General features: G+C 38.7%; 1 protein-coding gene across 1 annotated transcript in view; it reads left to right on the top strand.

The window, feature by feature from the left end:
* The window catches only part of FAM135B (family with sequence similarity 135 member B), a 214,094-nt gene that overhangs the window by 149,519 nt on the left and 49,553 nt on the right, over window positions 1-15,022 (top strand). The window contains exon 7 of the mRNA XM_075024404.1: window positions 5,720-5,846. Within this exon, the coding sequence (XP_074880505.1) occupies window positions 5,720-5,846 (127 nt within the window). The remainder of the gene's footprint in view (window positions 1-5,719; window positions 5,847-15,022) is intronic.

The raw sequence follows: 15,022 nt of genomic DNA, 5'->3' as shown, positions 1-15,022 counted from the left end.
CCTGTTAAGCAGCATGGACAACAGGATCTGGTTGGCATGTCTTCTACTGAAAATTTATCAGTGACTTCAGATGATTTATACTTTCTTCCTCTGAAAGCTTTCTGGAAATCTAAGAGCTGTGTTTCAGCACCAGACTGCTACTATCTGTACAGAATGGTCTACCCAAAGCTAGGCTTTATCTAAGGACTGTGCAGAATCCAGCTCACTCAATGAAGCATCTTACTTTGGCTCTTGGGCTTCAGCTGAAAACATTTTCAAACTATCTGAAAAAAACCCAAGACTTGAAATTGCTGCAGATAAGCGAGATCCTTCATCAGGCACCTGGCAAACCTGTTTTCTCTTGTTTACACAAGAAAGGGGTTTCATTTCCTTAGCTTTCTGTATTTTCCTCAACTTTCTATTCTCTTCACCACTTTCACACATATGTCTATGTGAAAAACAAAGTTGCCTTTCAGGATTTTACTTGTTAACATTGAATTCTCCATTGCCTACATCCAAATCACTGTATGAGAAACAAGAAATCTTGGTGGCAACTGAGATGGGGAAATAATATAATACAAATTTTGCAGGTGGAGAAACTAAGACACAGATACTGAATTTTTCAGTGCCTTGAGCTTGTTCTGCTCTGGGAAGAGGGAATAGAATCAAAGGGACACAGGGTATTTAAAGGTTTCAGGCATGACCTAGTTCTGCTCTGCTCCACTGCACTGATGAATCAGGACAACCCTGGTCATCCTTGAGCAATCTTCTCTTGCCTAAATTCTTTTATTCCCAGGCATTCTTCTGTTCCTCAAAAGCATGGCTGATATATCTATATGTGATACACATATTGTACTACCCTGTGCACCTTGAATCTGGGTGCAGACCATGCAGGTCAATTTTTCTACAATTGTAAGTGTAGCTGGCACCTACTAATGGGCAGCTTATATCTGAAACTGCCACAGATGTAATCCTGGGTAGTAAAGTTCATGACTTATTTTCCCTCTCCATCGTATTTGCAAATAAATTAATCTGTAGAAAGAAAATGGAATATTTATGCAGTAAAGAGCTATTGCTTCCATAATATGTTTATTAAAAGAATACTGGTTTATATTTTTTTTCCTCTTGGAACTCTTGCATAATAACTGGATGATTTTTCCTTTGAATTTTCTTTTCTTTATTACTGTTTATTAAGTATCTGCAAAGATAAACCTCCATTTTGACATGCCATTCTCCTGAGCTACCAGCTGAGAAGTCACATAAGAAAAACCTGACTATTTCTGAGTCAAAAAAACCCCAACAACCAAAGCCAAAAACCAAAAAAAAATCCCACCCAAAACTAAATAAATATCACCACATGACTTTACCTATTTCAGGTTTTATAGCAATTAAGGTTAAGTTCAGAACAAATGAACCAGCATTTTTCAGCAATCAAAATCACTAGAAATTTCAAAACAGATTCCCCCTCTGACCCTGGGATCTAGGGAGAGATATCTGTTTCCATTACAAATTTTATTTTAATAAATCTTATCAGTTTTACCCAAGATACTCAGAACATTTTACAGTCACTGTTTATAACATTAGTGAAACTCTTTGTGTAAGAGAGAAACATGTCTAGAGGAGCACAGTCTGTAAAAATCCATATATTATTCTCAAAAATAAATAGCAGATCATTCATGTACCCTATGGCCACATGCCAGTAGTAATTTGCCAAAAGCTATATTAAAATTTTGAGTTAAACACTGAGAGAAATCAGTGTTGTGCATTACATCTTTCCTGATCTGTGGGAGTTAGAAGGAAGTTCCTGGTGAAATGCAAATAGTGGAGTCAGTGGAGAATGTGACAGTTTGTTTCTGAGCTGTATTATTTCTATGGGACTTACTTATATTTTTCATTTTTTAAATCAGTAATATTTTATGCATAAGTGACTGAGGAAAAAAAAAGTGATTTCTTCATAAGATCCAGCCTCAATGGGATGCAAGTTCATTTCCTAAACTGCCACTCCTGATTCAGTCACAAGATTATAATTTCTTGTCATTAGAAATGAAGTGATGATGTGTTTTGTTTGATTGGTTGTTTTTTCACAGTTTGACCATTTATTATAGTGCAAGATAGGTTTTCTTCCCCAAGCAAGTTTCAGGTCCCAATCTGTTAATTTTTTTGCCCCGTTCTGCTGAAAACTACATTTTGTGAAGAAATTAAGTTTTGCTTACTAAAAACCCCCAAAGGTCTTCATTTTGAAAAAAGTGAATAAAAAATTAAAAAAAGGTTATTTCATTTTGGGGCAATTTAATCTCAAAGGGAATATTATGTTTTATTAAACTGGCCTAAAGCATTTATTCTGAATTACTTCAATAACACATTTGAATTAACATTTATCAAGGCCAATGCATTTCTTATGCTAGGGAACTGTCATCTCGTTTATATGTTAGAGAATTGTCCAAAGAAGATAAAAAACAGGGAATGATTGTTTAACAATTTGCGCCATACAAGAACTAAGAGGTGCCACATTCAATTCTCCAACAGCAGGGTCAAAACAACCAGAAAGTGCAGCACATATTACGATGTGCAATTCATTCCAAAAGATGTTACAGAGGCCAAAAGTATAAATCAGAAAGGCATGGACACAGATTCATAGAGGATAACCATGACTGCTGGAAATAATTGCCTGAATATAACCTCTGAGTCAGAAAGTTCTTAATTTTTTATTGATGGTATCTTGCAGGCTATACCACAGGAAACAACTGGACTTTTCAAGGCAGCTTACTATAGTATGTGTCCATAGATGGCTGCTGTAAGAATTATGAGACTCCTCTGAAGGATAAAGACATCTCATGGATAAGGTCATCAAAAGAACAGTTCTAAAAAAATAAAAAAAAAAAGGCAAAAAAAAATTGTTTCTTCAGCTGCAAATATTAATAATCCTGCACACTTGTTCATTCTCTCGGACACATTACCTCTTTTAACTTTTTTATCCTGACTCCAAATAAAAGCTAAGGTTAACATAAAGGATGATGATCTAAACGTTGATATTAAATCAATGCTATTAAGTAGATAGTCCAAATGGACATGTAAATAACCAAGGTTCAATATTCATACGAACAAGCATGGTTGCAGGAATAATTGGTAAAAATGAATACAGAAAAAGAATTGACGTAGCTAATTAACCTGTTATTCCTAATAAAAATTATCTGCAAGTATTACATACTTCAGAAAGCGTTAAAGGATTTGTAAGCCTTCCAGTTAAACTTTGCCTCAACAGACAGATGACATTTTGGCAGGTTTCCCAAAAAAGGTTTTTGTTTTACAGTGTTATGTGAAATCAATTTCCATAAAACCAAGAGATTAAAATCCCTTCTCTGCTGTAAAAGCAAAAGATAAATAAATAAAAAATGCATTAAAAAGTGCTTTTCTCGGCCTTAAAACCTTTGAAAGCTTTGCTAATATTCAAATGAGGAGTTTTTCGTGTACAGGCAACATTTGTTTAAGCTTCTCTCTGATAACCAAGCAATCACCTTTTATTTCTATTTCTTGAGCCTTTCCAGCAGACCAGGGCAGAAAACATCATCCAATAACAACTGAAATTATTCAGAGCAGTGTTTCTCCCTTGCCTGTTTGAAATTACTTTCATTTATTTATTTATTTTTATCTTAGATATTGCATGTAGGAAATACATGGAAAGACTTCATGCTGCTTAGCCAGCTGGAAATTTCTTGGATCACATAAATTAATTTATACATAAGCAAGGCCAGATATGTGCTAAGGTCTTCTACAGCACCCTGCCCCTTACACAATGTCCCTTTTGTCAGTATATGAATGCTAAGGGATATATAGCAAACAGCAGTTTTGACTTAGGGGCGAGGCAGGGATTTGTGATTAACCTTCTGAAAATGGTCCAGTTCCTAATTTTGCTTGAGATTATTTTTCTGATGTTGCACACATCAATGAGTTTCCCTGCACATCAGAACCTCACCTGTTATTTGGGTGATAACAAGTATTACTGCACCTCTCGTTTGTCTTGGATCCTTAGCATAAGCATCCTTTCTTTTGTTGTATGTTTTTGTACAGCAGCCAGGACTCTTACCTGTCCTTAAAAATGAATCAGGTGTTGATATCCATGAATTAAGGCTGATCTGAGCTGATGTGGCCATGTGCATCTACATAGAGGAATAACCTCAGATTGGAAAGTTTTGGCAAAATGAATGACACTGCCCTGTGGCTTTTAGTTCTGGCACATCATGGTTTTAAAATGGTTTTTGTGCTCCCCATCTTGGAAGTTTTTGTTCTTTCAAGGAGACCAGGTCTCCTGGGTATGATGTAATTTGGGATGCCTGGACGGGTATCAGGTGCCTCTGGGTGGTGATCCCAGTCTGGAAGCTGTAGCACGAACTCGGTGGCATTACCTCTGCATTAAGCACAAACAGCAAATGTGTTTTTCTTTTCTCTGCAGTTCATTATTTCAATTCCACCTTTGCCTACATGCTTTTTAGGAACACTTATGGTTACTTGCATCACCATTTAGACTCAGTAATTTGGCTCATTATATTCACCACAAGTAGCCTGATTTCTCTCTTGAAATCTTGATGTAGTTTATGTACAGCACATGTTACCACAGGGACTAACAGTGGGGTTTATCTCACCTAACTTCAGTTGTTTATGAGGCAGTCATCCTAGCCTCTCTTTATAGTCCACAATAAGAAATAAGCACTTTGAGGGTGAAATTCGTTTGACCTATTTGATATCACTACTTGAGAAAGAGATGACTCATACCCTGGAAATGCCAGTTCCTCTCCAGCAAATATAAAGGCAACCTACATCATTAGCTGGGATGCAGACATTTGCTCAGATTAATCCAGAGTAAGAGCCTTAGCTACGCATCAGAACTCTGGTGGGCTCAATGCTGAGTAAACTCCAAACAAGATGTTCCACTCTTAATGGGTTCATGCTATAAGACAGGAGACATACAGATACAGTCAGAAGAGAACACTGTGACCACACTAGTCAGCACTGAGAGGTAATGACCTCAGCACTAAAACAAATTAAATTCTGCCTGGTTTTTGAGGAAGAATTTGGATAACAGAGAATTCGTGTTGCACATGGGTATGGGAGAACACATCCCAAATAAATGGACTGCAGCCAGCAAAATGAAATGCAATTTTTGGACTGAAGTCTTCTCATTTTAGTACTGGAAGGTTATGTAATGGGACAGTGAGAAGTGGGTACTGAACTTCCAACCTGTAGTAAAAGATTGGGATGAGCTATAAAGGATATGGATAGTGAAGAGAGATCGTGCACAGTTCAGAGAAGGCGGCTGATATGGTTAAAGCCAGAGAGAAAGATGTTGCATCAATCAAGATGCAAGGTGATGAGAAGTTGGATAAGAGTATTATCTAGGTGGGTAGATGGAAAGGTTGTATTGTTGAGTTGTTATGCTGGAAAAACCTCTGTAAGACAGCAGAGAAAGGACTCAGTAAAGGATAACACTCAAGCCACTGGACTGAATGCCAGGAAAGCAAACTCCATTCACATCATTTGAGCTAGTGCATACTGGACAATGTTCATTTTGAAGGGGAAACGTGGACTTCCAGTGTTAGCTTGAAATAAATAAAAGCAAAAACCACCACCAGCAAAACCAAAACTGCAAACATTTTCTAAGAAAGGAAATAGCACTGGGACAACAATGACTTTTCTCTAACAATGCTGCTCTGATTATTTTTCTTCTCTATTTTTCTTCTTTTAGTTTTGCTCGCCCAGGGAAAGGTTCATGGCTTGGTAAAGGCAACCTGGAGGCAGGACCAGACCAGTCCAGTATTTCATTAGAAAATCTGGTGTTTGGAGCTGGCTACTGCAAACCCACTTCTTCAGAGGTAAGGAGGATGAACAACGATGTCTTACTTCCATTCGGTCACACAGAGTGTCCGCATTATCTGTGAAGAACGTGCCCTGGTTTATATTGCTAGTAGAGGGATTTTGTTGGAAGAAGAACCCTTCAAACATTTCTGCATGAACCACCTGGCACTTGGATACACTGTTCCTGGGTGTTCAGTCCCCACCTATATGAACCATTTCAGAAAAGTTCAAGATGCATGGGTATACCCCTGAAAGCCAATGATAATTTTAAGGCAGGATTCACCTGACCAGGTGTCTTCTGTAAGGTGAAATCAATTATTCAGTAAAAGATACTTGCTTTCAGGTCTCATGTTCAACAGCCAGAGGACTTGAGTCATTATTACAGATGTTGTGAAGGAAGGGTTGGTGTCTGGAGTATTGAGTATTGTGTGTGTTGGTGACAAGGTGTTACACACATTGCCTTACTCAAGGCAGATCCCACAGTTAGTGTATGCCTTCGATCTTATTACTTACCGCAGGTGACGAGGAGAGCTTTTTGTGCAATTTTTAGTACGAAGTTGTTTGTTTGGAAAATAATGATTAATCGTTTTAATTTGTTTGTTTACGTGCTAGCTTTGAGGTGTTTTTTTGTCAGAAATGTTTCCTCAGATCTAGAAACTCGACCCAGAATATTGGAATCATGAATTTGTTAGGAAACCCTGATTTAAGGGTTCTGATTAACATGCTGCCCTCAGCTTCCCTCAACCTTTCCTGTCAAAGCTGTTCTGTTCTGTATAAATATTAAAAATATGCTAGCCTACAGCTGCTAGTGCAGAAGAACTACAAGGGAATTAACTCAGGCTGAGAGAATGTTTGGCCCGAGGCTGCTATCCAAACCATTGGGTCATTGTACGCTTTTGGCAAACAAACTGACCTCAACCTCTGCCTCTCTGGTAGACAGTCACATCATATCAATTTAAATAACTGATTCAAGTGTTTGTCTTTGTAGACTAATCTCTGTGCATCTCTGTACTTCATATGAGAGAGGCTTCTTTGGAAAGTGGTTCCTACTTTTCATTATCCTCTGGACAAATCTCTTTTGTAAGAAGTTAAATGGAAAGGTTAAGTCTCCACTCCCATTTTTCCTTTTACTTTCCATGGAAAAATCTTAGTCTGCTGTGATTAGGAAACCTTATTTCCTTCCCAAATGTTTTCCTTAGCTGCAAACTCTATTTTCTACATATTTCTGTTGACTAATCTTCTTTGATTACAGGATTTTTTTTTTCTTCTCTTCTTTTTTTTTAAATGACAGCATGATTGTGGTGGGTTGACCTTGGCTGGATGCTAGGTGCCTACCAAGCTGCTCTACCACTCCTCTCCTCAGCTAGACAGGGGGGAGAAAATAAGATGGAAAAACTCATGGGTCAAGATAAAGGCAGTTTAATAAAGCAAAACTTTTATTATCTACTTCCCTTGAGCAGGTGATGTCCAGCCGCTTCCCAGGAAGTGGGGCTACAGTACAGATAGCAATTGCTCCAGAAGACAAACATAGTAATGAATGCTCTTCCTTCTCCTTTCTCTTAGCTTTTATTGCTGAGCAGACATCATACAGTATGGAATATCCCTTTGGTCAGTTTGGGTCAGCTGTCCTGGCTATGTCCCCTCCCAAGATCTTGCCCACTCCCAGCTTACTGGTGATGGGAAATGTTGGAGAGACAGCCTTGATGCTGTGCCAGCACTGCTCAGCAGTAGCCAAAACACTGGTGTGTTATCAACACCTTTCTAGCTACCAATAGAGAGCACAGCACTACAAGGGCTGTTATATGGAAAATTAACTCCATCTCAGCCAGACACAACACAATAATTATTATCCTAGCAGGTGACCTGTTAAATACCAAAATGAAAGCACTTTGTCATGAACTGGCTTTAGCACTCTGCTACCCTGCAAGTCATCAGAACATCATACACCAAGCAATCATAAATATAATGCTGCACATTCCACCTCCACATGGTCAGATGTGCATTTGCTTACCTTCAGAGACCTCTGTAAGTCATGAGATCTGTTCTTGATCTGAACATTTTAATTTAATAGACTGTGATGGCCTTTTTGCATATGCTATCCATGATATATGATAACGAGCAAAGACTATTTCTCTTGGTTTCATGTAAAAAATAAAAATTCAGAGCTAGAAAAGAAACTGCTGTGGGGATAAACCTAACTCCAAGTGAGGGCCTTGTGACTGACCACTGGTTTATGTGTGAGTTCATATCAAGCCATAAGGGATTGAAGGAAGAGAAGTAATATTTCTTACAGTGCTTCAATGCTTTGCACTGGTCAAGTTTACTTTCCTTTACAAATTTGTAGATTCCATTCCAGGTTGTTTGAATGTGTTTGTTAAATGTAACTTCAGTTGGACTATAGATGTGTCTGGGTTTGGGGTATTTTGCAATCACTTTCGGTGGGCATGAGAATAGATCCTACCCTTTTTGTTAGGTGAAAACTGCAGTCCTCTCTACTCACTTTATATATATATTTTTGGTTGGACCTTTCCCACTGCATGTCTAAATTAGTAACTGTTGAATAACTTAACTCAAGATATACCACACTTTTTTTTTTGTTTATAAGATACTCTGATTTGATGCAACTGGCTAAATCTAGGCTAGAACAATTAATATATCTTGTCTTCCAAGGCAGACAAAGCTTCACTGGGCAGCAGGACATGGGAAAATGAATTTTAAAGAGATGTTGGTTAGTTCCTTTTTATGTCGTAAAATGCTGTGAAACAGTTAATATTGGTCTATCCTGTTTTTTCTTTTGTTTTGTTTTGTTTTCATCTCTGCAAAGCTGAGTTTGTATCCTTCTAATTTCATGTACATTTCTGTGTTTTCTTTGATCTGAGAAGTCTCCTTGCTTAAGCTCTTAAGATGCATCTTCAGGGCAAGTGTCTTCTGTCTGATGTCTTTTCTAGGGAACAGAATCCAATTATTCAGTTCTCTGTAATACTGCTAACAGTTGAGACTTTCCTTGTTTGAGATTTGCCTATTGTGAGTAAACCAAAAAGAGCTTTTTTTCCCCCACAGTTGCAGCCAGATTGTTTTTCCAGAATACTTCCATTTAAGCAGAAGCTTGTAATGGGTAGGAATTCTAAATCATTCCTATTGCACCCTCTTCCTCAAGTCCAGGAGATGCATGGCTTAAAACCTCAGCGAATTAGTGGTTCACTGGGTCTGAGGTACTTACTAACTCTACAATTTATTCAGTTTCATAGGTTTGGCACAAATTCTACAAAGTCGTGAAGCAGACTGGCTTACAGAAGTAAACTTTGCCCTCACTAGTGTCATCACAGTCAGTAGATGTACTAGTAGCGTGTTGTATTTGGTTTATGCCACAAGGTTTTGGTAGCAGAGGGAGATGGGAGCAAGGGTGACTTCTGTGAGAAGACACCAGAAGCTGCCCCTGTGTTAAACAGAGCCAGCTCCAGATGGCTCCAAGATGGACCTACTGCTGGCCAAAGCTGAGCTCATCAGTGGTGTTGGTAGCATCTATGTGATAACATAGTTAAGAATGAGGAAAAAATGCTGTGCAGCAGCTGTGAGAAAGAAAAGTGAGAAAATGTGAGAGAAACAACCCTGCAGACCCTCAGGTCAGTGCAGAAGGAGGGGGAGGAGGTGCTCCAGGTACTGGAGCAGAGATTCCCCTGCAGCCCATGGGGAAGACCATGGTGAGGCAGGCTGTCCCCCTGCAGCCCATGAAGAACCCCATGACAGAGCAGGTAGCTGTGCCCTTAAGGAAGGTGGGTTTAGATTTGTTCTTATTTCTCATTCTACTCTGTTTAACTGGTAATAAATTAAATTAATTTCCCCAAGTAGAATCTGTTTTGGCTGTGACGATAATTGGTAAGTGATCTCCCTGTCCCTACTTTGACCCATGAGCTTTTTGTTGTATTTTTGTCCCTCTGTCCTGTTGAGAAAGGGGAGTGATAGAGCAACTTGGTGGGCACGTGGCAGCCAGCCATGGTCAACCTACCACACGTGGTTCAGACAAGATTTGAACACATAGCTTCAGTAGAGTAGTGGCTGGATTTACAGTAGTGCTAAGCCTTCAGAAAAGCCAGAATTGTGCTGAAATCTGATGTTAATACTACCAAGTCATGTTTTCCAGACATGTCTTGAATACAAAGTAGAGGACTCATATCTTGGCATAACTCTAGGTCATACATCCCATTTTACCTCTTTCTTCCTCATAAAACATGGGTGCATTAGAAAGCTAATTTTCTTTTTAGGCCCATAGATTGACTGTGGAAGTTCTCATCTAGTTTATGTAGTTGATTGCTTTTTCCTTGCTGACAATAAAAGTGACTACCTTCATTTCTAAAGAAAGTCCGTTATCAATCATCAGCACCTCTTGCCAATTCCTGAGCTGATCTTCTGTGTTTGGGCTGTGGAGGTGCTACTGCTTAATGATGGATCCTGAATGCTCCTCATTCTGCACTTCTGACTTCTCAGTGTGGAGACTAATTAAATGCCAGTGGCTTTGGACTGTACATGTGCATTTTCCTTAACTCTCCCCAAGTGGCTTCTGAACACCGCTGACAATTTCCTCATGTCCTGGCTTAGCAGAGTAGTTATAATAATTAATCCTATTTAAGTTTTGTTGGTTTTTTTTTTTAAGTTTTCCTCTCTCCTCCCAGTCATCTACTCAGCAAACAGGGATCTTCCCTTTCTCCATTCCTCCATCCCTCCCTCTCTAATATTTTCTTTCTATGTATACTATACTTTGCCTTTCAAGCACAATTAAACAACAAAGATATTTCTTAATGAAATATTTTTTTGTTGTCGGATTAATATGAAGGAAGAGGCTTTTGTGGTCAAAAAACTAGTAGAGAACAATCTACAGAATAAGAAAACATGCTAGTACTTTCCCAAGCCCTCTTCAGCCCATAACCTATACTCACAGGGAATATATATCACTGTAGATTAACAGTATGTTCAAAATAGGATCATATCTACTACAGGCTTGGGAGACCTAGTGGGATGAAACAGACTCATGAGCTGTGTGTGACCGGCTTCCCTCAGGGGCACCTGAATTCCCCTTTGGGTCTGCTAAATTGCTTTTCCCTGTGAGGAAGTTCAAGGGGTTGTTTCGGATGTTACAAGGTCTGTATCTGAACCTCACACTGACTCATGCTTTCAGGTGATCTCAGCAGCCATAAGAGTCGGACACTGAAAAATACAGATCCTACATCTACAATAAAATAGAAAGAAAATATTCCTTGAGGAACTGAAAATTGAATGGTCACTTACACTTCAGGAGTTTTATGCCTTACCCTGTACCATATACCTCTTCTGTACCCACTGTTGTCAGGCTGTTTTAATGTCTTTGAAATATTATGCATTACGTGCCTGCTGTGTTATAATCAAGTTGCATCGGTGACATACTGGGGGTTATTAATAAACCATACTCACAATAATCTTATTTTCACCTGGATAGCGGTTGCACTGCAGATAAATTGACTTCTAAGTAATCAGATTTATTAATCATATAACTTCCCATTAATAAGGCACTGGTGTTTGATAAGAAGTGTTCTTCTTCCATCTAGCATTGATGTAGCTATCCCAAAAGACATGAAGTTTATGCCTGGCATAATACAAGAACTAGGAGTGTCATTCAAATAAAATTGCGTTGATGATAAGAGTTCTTTTCCACAGACAGTTTGCTAATATTCTCTTTTTTTTCAGCAACATATGAAAACCTAGGCTGTTTCAGCCTAACACCAAAGCATTCTTCAAACCCACACTTTTATATCACATGGGAGTCATCTGTGTTTTATTCTTCCTTTCTTCTGTATAGTTACAGCTCTTTGGCCACAATACTTCACTTTTTCAGGTCTTGAAAAAGGAAGGTTCTGCATCAGAGAATAGCCCATGTAGGATCCATTATGGGGATTGTAGTATGCCCTGAAATCCCAGTTTAGCTGGGAGAAGAGGAATACATAGCTGCAAACTTCATTCCTCTTCAGATATAGGAACCTTATTGTAGAGATTCCTGTTATCCTTTTTCGTATTTATCGGCACCGCAGCCATCTTTCTAACTTAATTCCATTGTTCCTTTTTTTCTCTAGGGCTCCTGCTGTGTCCTGACCCCAAAACAAAATTGTTTGAGAAAGAAGGGGGGGAGGGGGGAGGGAGAGAGAGGGAGAGAGGGGGAAAGGGGAAGGCTGAGGGAGAGGGCTACGGGTGAGGGAAGGCAAGGCAAGGCACAGAATAAAACAATGTTAGCTTTGCAAAAGCATTAAAACTTTGCAAAAGGCTAAAACTCTGCTGGTTCATTTTAAAGGAAGGGGAATGTGTATTTTTCTGTTTTTTTTTCTCTTTGAAACTATCAGACGTTCTCTATTTCCTGCTAGAAATAAAGGCACCTGATGTTTAGAGGGCTGTGAAGTCGCCAAGCCTTTTTATAGTTTCTTTTTTTTCTTTTTCTTAACTATGTACCAAGGGAGATGTTTTACAAACAATGCCTTATTATTTACAAACCTGAGGCATAGTTAAGATTCTGATTTTACCTATTTAGAACTTGACTATGTAAGATAGCTGGTATATATTATTCAACATTTAAAAAAAGATCAAATTTTAAAAAAAACTCCAGTATTCAAAATAGCTTTTACTTATAATTACTCCGTATAACTAATCAAGACTGCAGAAGTGTAGTTTACACCAGAATTTCATCTGGAATTGTTAATTTTACAAGGAAAAGGGGTTTTTTTGGTCTTAGACTTCTCTGCTTTGGTGTGAGAGTGGTATGGAAAGCACCTTTCATGTGTTAGCATGTGTGATTTTAAAGGATCAGGATTCTTTCAGTGTCTTGCTTATGCAAATGGTGATTAGTTGTGATTGGGACTTCAGCACAAGTCCAATGCATAATTATTCTGAAATAGTAAGAGAGCTGATATACTGTTCTTTATAAGGTTTAATGACAAGTACCTTTAATCAGCGTGTTCAGGGCACCATTTGTGATAATTACTGATGAAGTCTTTAATCACCAGTTGCCTGAAGATAAATGGCTGATCTTTAGAAAGAACTAAATGATTTCCTAGCTGTAGCAGAAAACATGGTAACTAATAATGTGACAGTAACTGGTTTCTTTAATCATTAGCATATTTCTTTTCTGTGGCTCTTACTTTTTGATCTGGCATATGCAGGGTACAGCAAGGCAATGATCTGCATTATGATAGAGTTCAAACCTGAGATTAATTTGGGATTAGGCCTAAAACATGATGTTGAAAAGCTTTGCAATCTTTTCACTGTGGGTGTTCGATGAAAATATCATGAAATCATCTGGAGATTCTTGTGAAGCTCCAGACAGGACCGTGACATAGCCTCCTTCTGGAGCAAATCCTCAGGAATTGCTCATATTGGACTAATAATCGGTTCCTTTTGAAAATCAATAGATTTTTCATAGGAAGTTCCACTTTTTGTATCTATTTTTTTGCTATTTTTCTGCAATGCTTATGTATTGGAAAGAATCAGATTCCTGCATTCTCTTTACAAATATCCCTGTTTCTCTGCATACCACTGTGAAAAAGTCAATCCCACCTAGACTTGTATTACTGAAAAGTAGTTTTTTATGGCTAATTTAGACCAGTTGTGCATGGTAAAAGGCAGACTGAGCATGGAGAATTTATTTCTTCTCACAGCTACTATTAGAGTTACATACTGAAGAACTTATTTGGCTCCCATCACCATAATTTCTCACTTTGGGCCTGAAATCCACTGATATGGTTTGTACAGTCATTCACTTGACCGGCATTCTTTCAGTTAAAGTTTTCCCTTTCTACAGGTTTCAGCACTGATTTTTGAGGAAGTTTGTAGGAGGGGGCTTGGGACAGATGTTTCTTTCTTTCTTCCCTGAAATGGAGTGCACGAACATAAGGAACAGTCTTTCTACGCTTCACTTTAGGAAGTGGACTTGGCTGCTCTCTACCTTTTGATAGAGTGCTCTATGATTCAGTTTTTCTTTCTTCTCAGTATTTTTTTCCCAGTGGTACTTTGTTGAAAAATTATCTTTATATGCCCTAAAGAACACTACAATAATTCCCACTGACTGATGATGAAAGAGTTCTTGAAAGGCGACCTAATCAACTCTCATAGCTTCCAAGCTGATGGCCTTTCCAACAGGGGCACAGATGCCAACAACAGCACAGTCAAGATCCATCATCTGGAAGCTAACCCTTTGCTATTGGCAGGTGTCCCAGACAGCAGCTCAGGAACTGGGGAATGAGAAAAGAGATTCCCTCTTTCCCAAACACTTTGTCTTGTTTTGTGGAAACAAATCTTCAAGTGACAGCAAGAGCCTGTACCTCTGTTCAAAGTCATCACGCCAGTCATAATGACCCAAGAATCAGTTTCACAGTCAATATGAATTGTAAGTTTTGATGCAGTCCTTGGGAGGAACACTTAGAAGCGCAGTGCCTGCCACATCAGCTTGTGCACAAATGATCGCCCCTCTTCCAATGATCTCACGAGTTCTCTGAGGAACACATTCCAGCAGTGTGACAAACAGAAAAAGATGGGCTAAGAGAATAGAGATGGGTCAGTGTGTTATGAGTCTCGGAAGTATTGCCAGACAGAGGTGAATAACATTGGACAAAAGTTTAGTCAATATAGATAAAGCATTTTTTGAAACTTCATGGCAAGATAAGAATAATTTTAGAAGCTCTTCAGTACAAGAATAACTTCTCCTAAAGTTGATTTGACTTAATCACACGTTCAGAGTCCATACTGGAATGTTTTGATGAGTGGCAAAACCAAAAAAAATTTGGGGGGCAGAATTCGGTAATACTTCAAGGAAGCTCTTGGCATAACTGAGAAAGGTGTGTGGGTATTCAGGCAGTTAGACATGAGTATTTGGGTGAGAATCTGGGTCTATAGATTTATTTAGGGTAAGCTAGACACAGCCAGATGCATATGAGCTTACGCTACTTCATTGACTGGCATAAACCTTGAAAATCAAGCTTCCAGTCAGTCTGGTTTTACAATAGTATTTACCTCTGCTGTTCCCAGTTTCATAGTGTGGTATTTGAGTAGGGTCTGGTGCATTGATTCTGTCTGTGCACTCTGTCACTATATTATCCCAGGATAGTTGGATGTGTCATGAAGTGTGAAGGAGCTGCAGAATCATTCATCTGTAGCCTCTGGTTTCTAGTAAGTCAGATAA

Source organism: Buteo buteo, chromosome 3, assembly GCF_964188355.1.
Source record: "Buteo buteo chromosome 3, bButBut1.hap1.1, whole genome shotgun sequence".
In the NCBI taxonomy this organism is placed as follows: Eukaryota; Metazoa; Chordata; class Aves; order Accipitriformes; family Accipitridae; genus Buteo; species Buteo buteo.
This window is presented reverse-complemented; position numbering and strand designations above follow the sequence as displayed.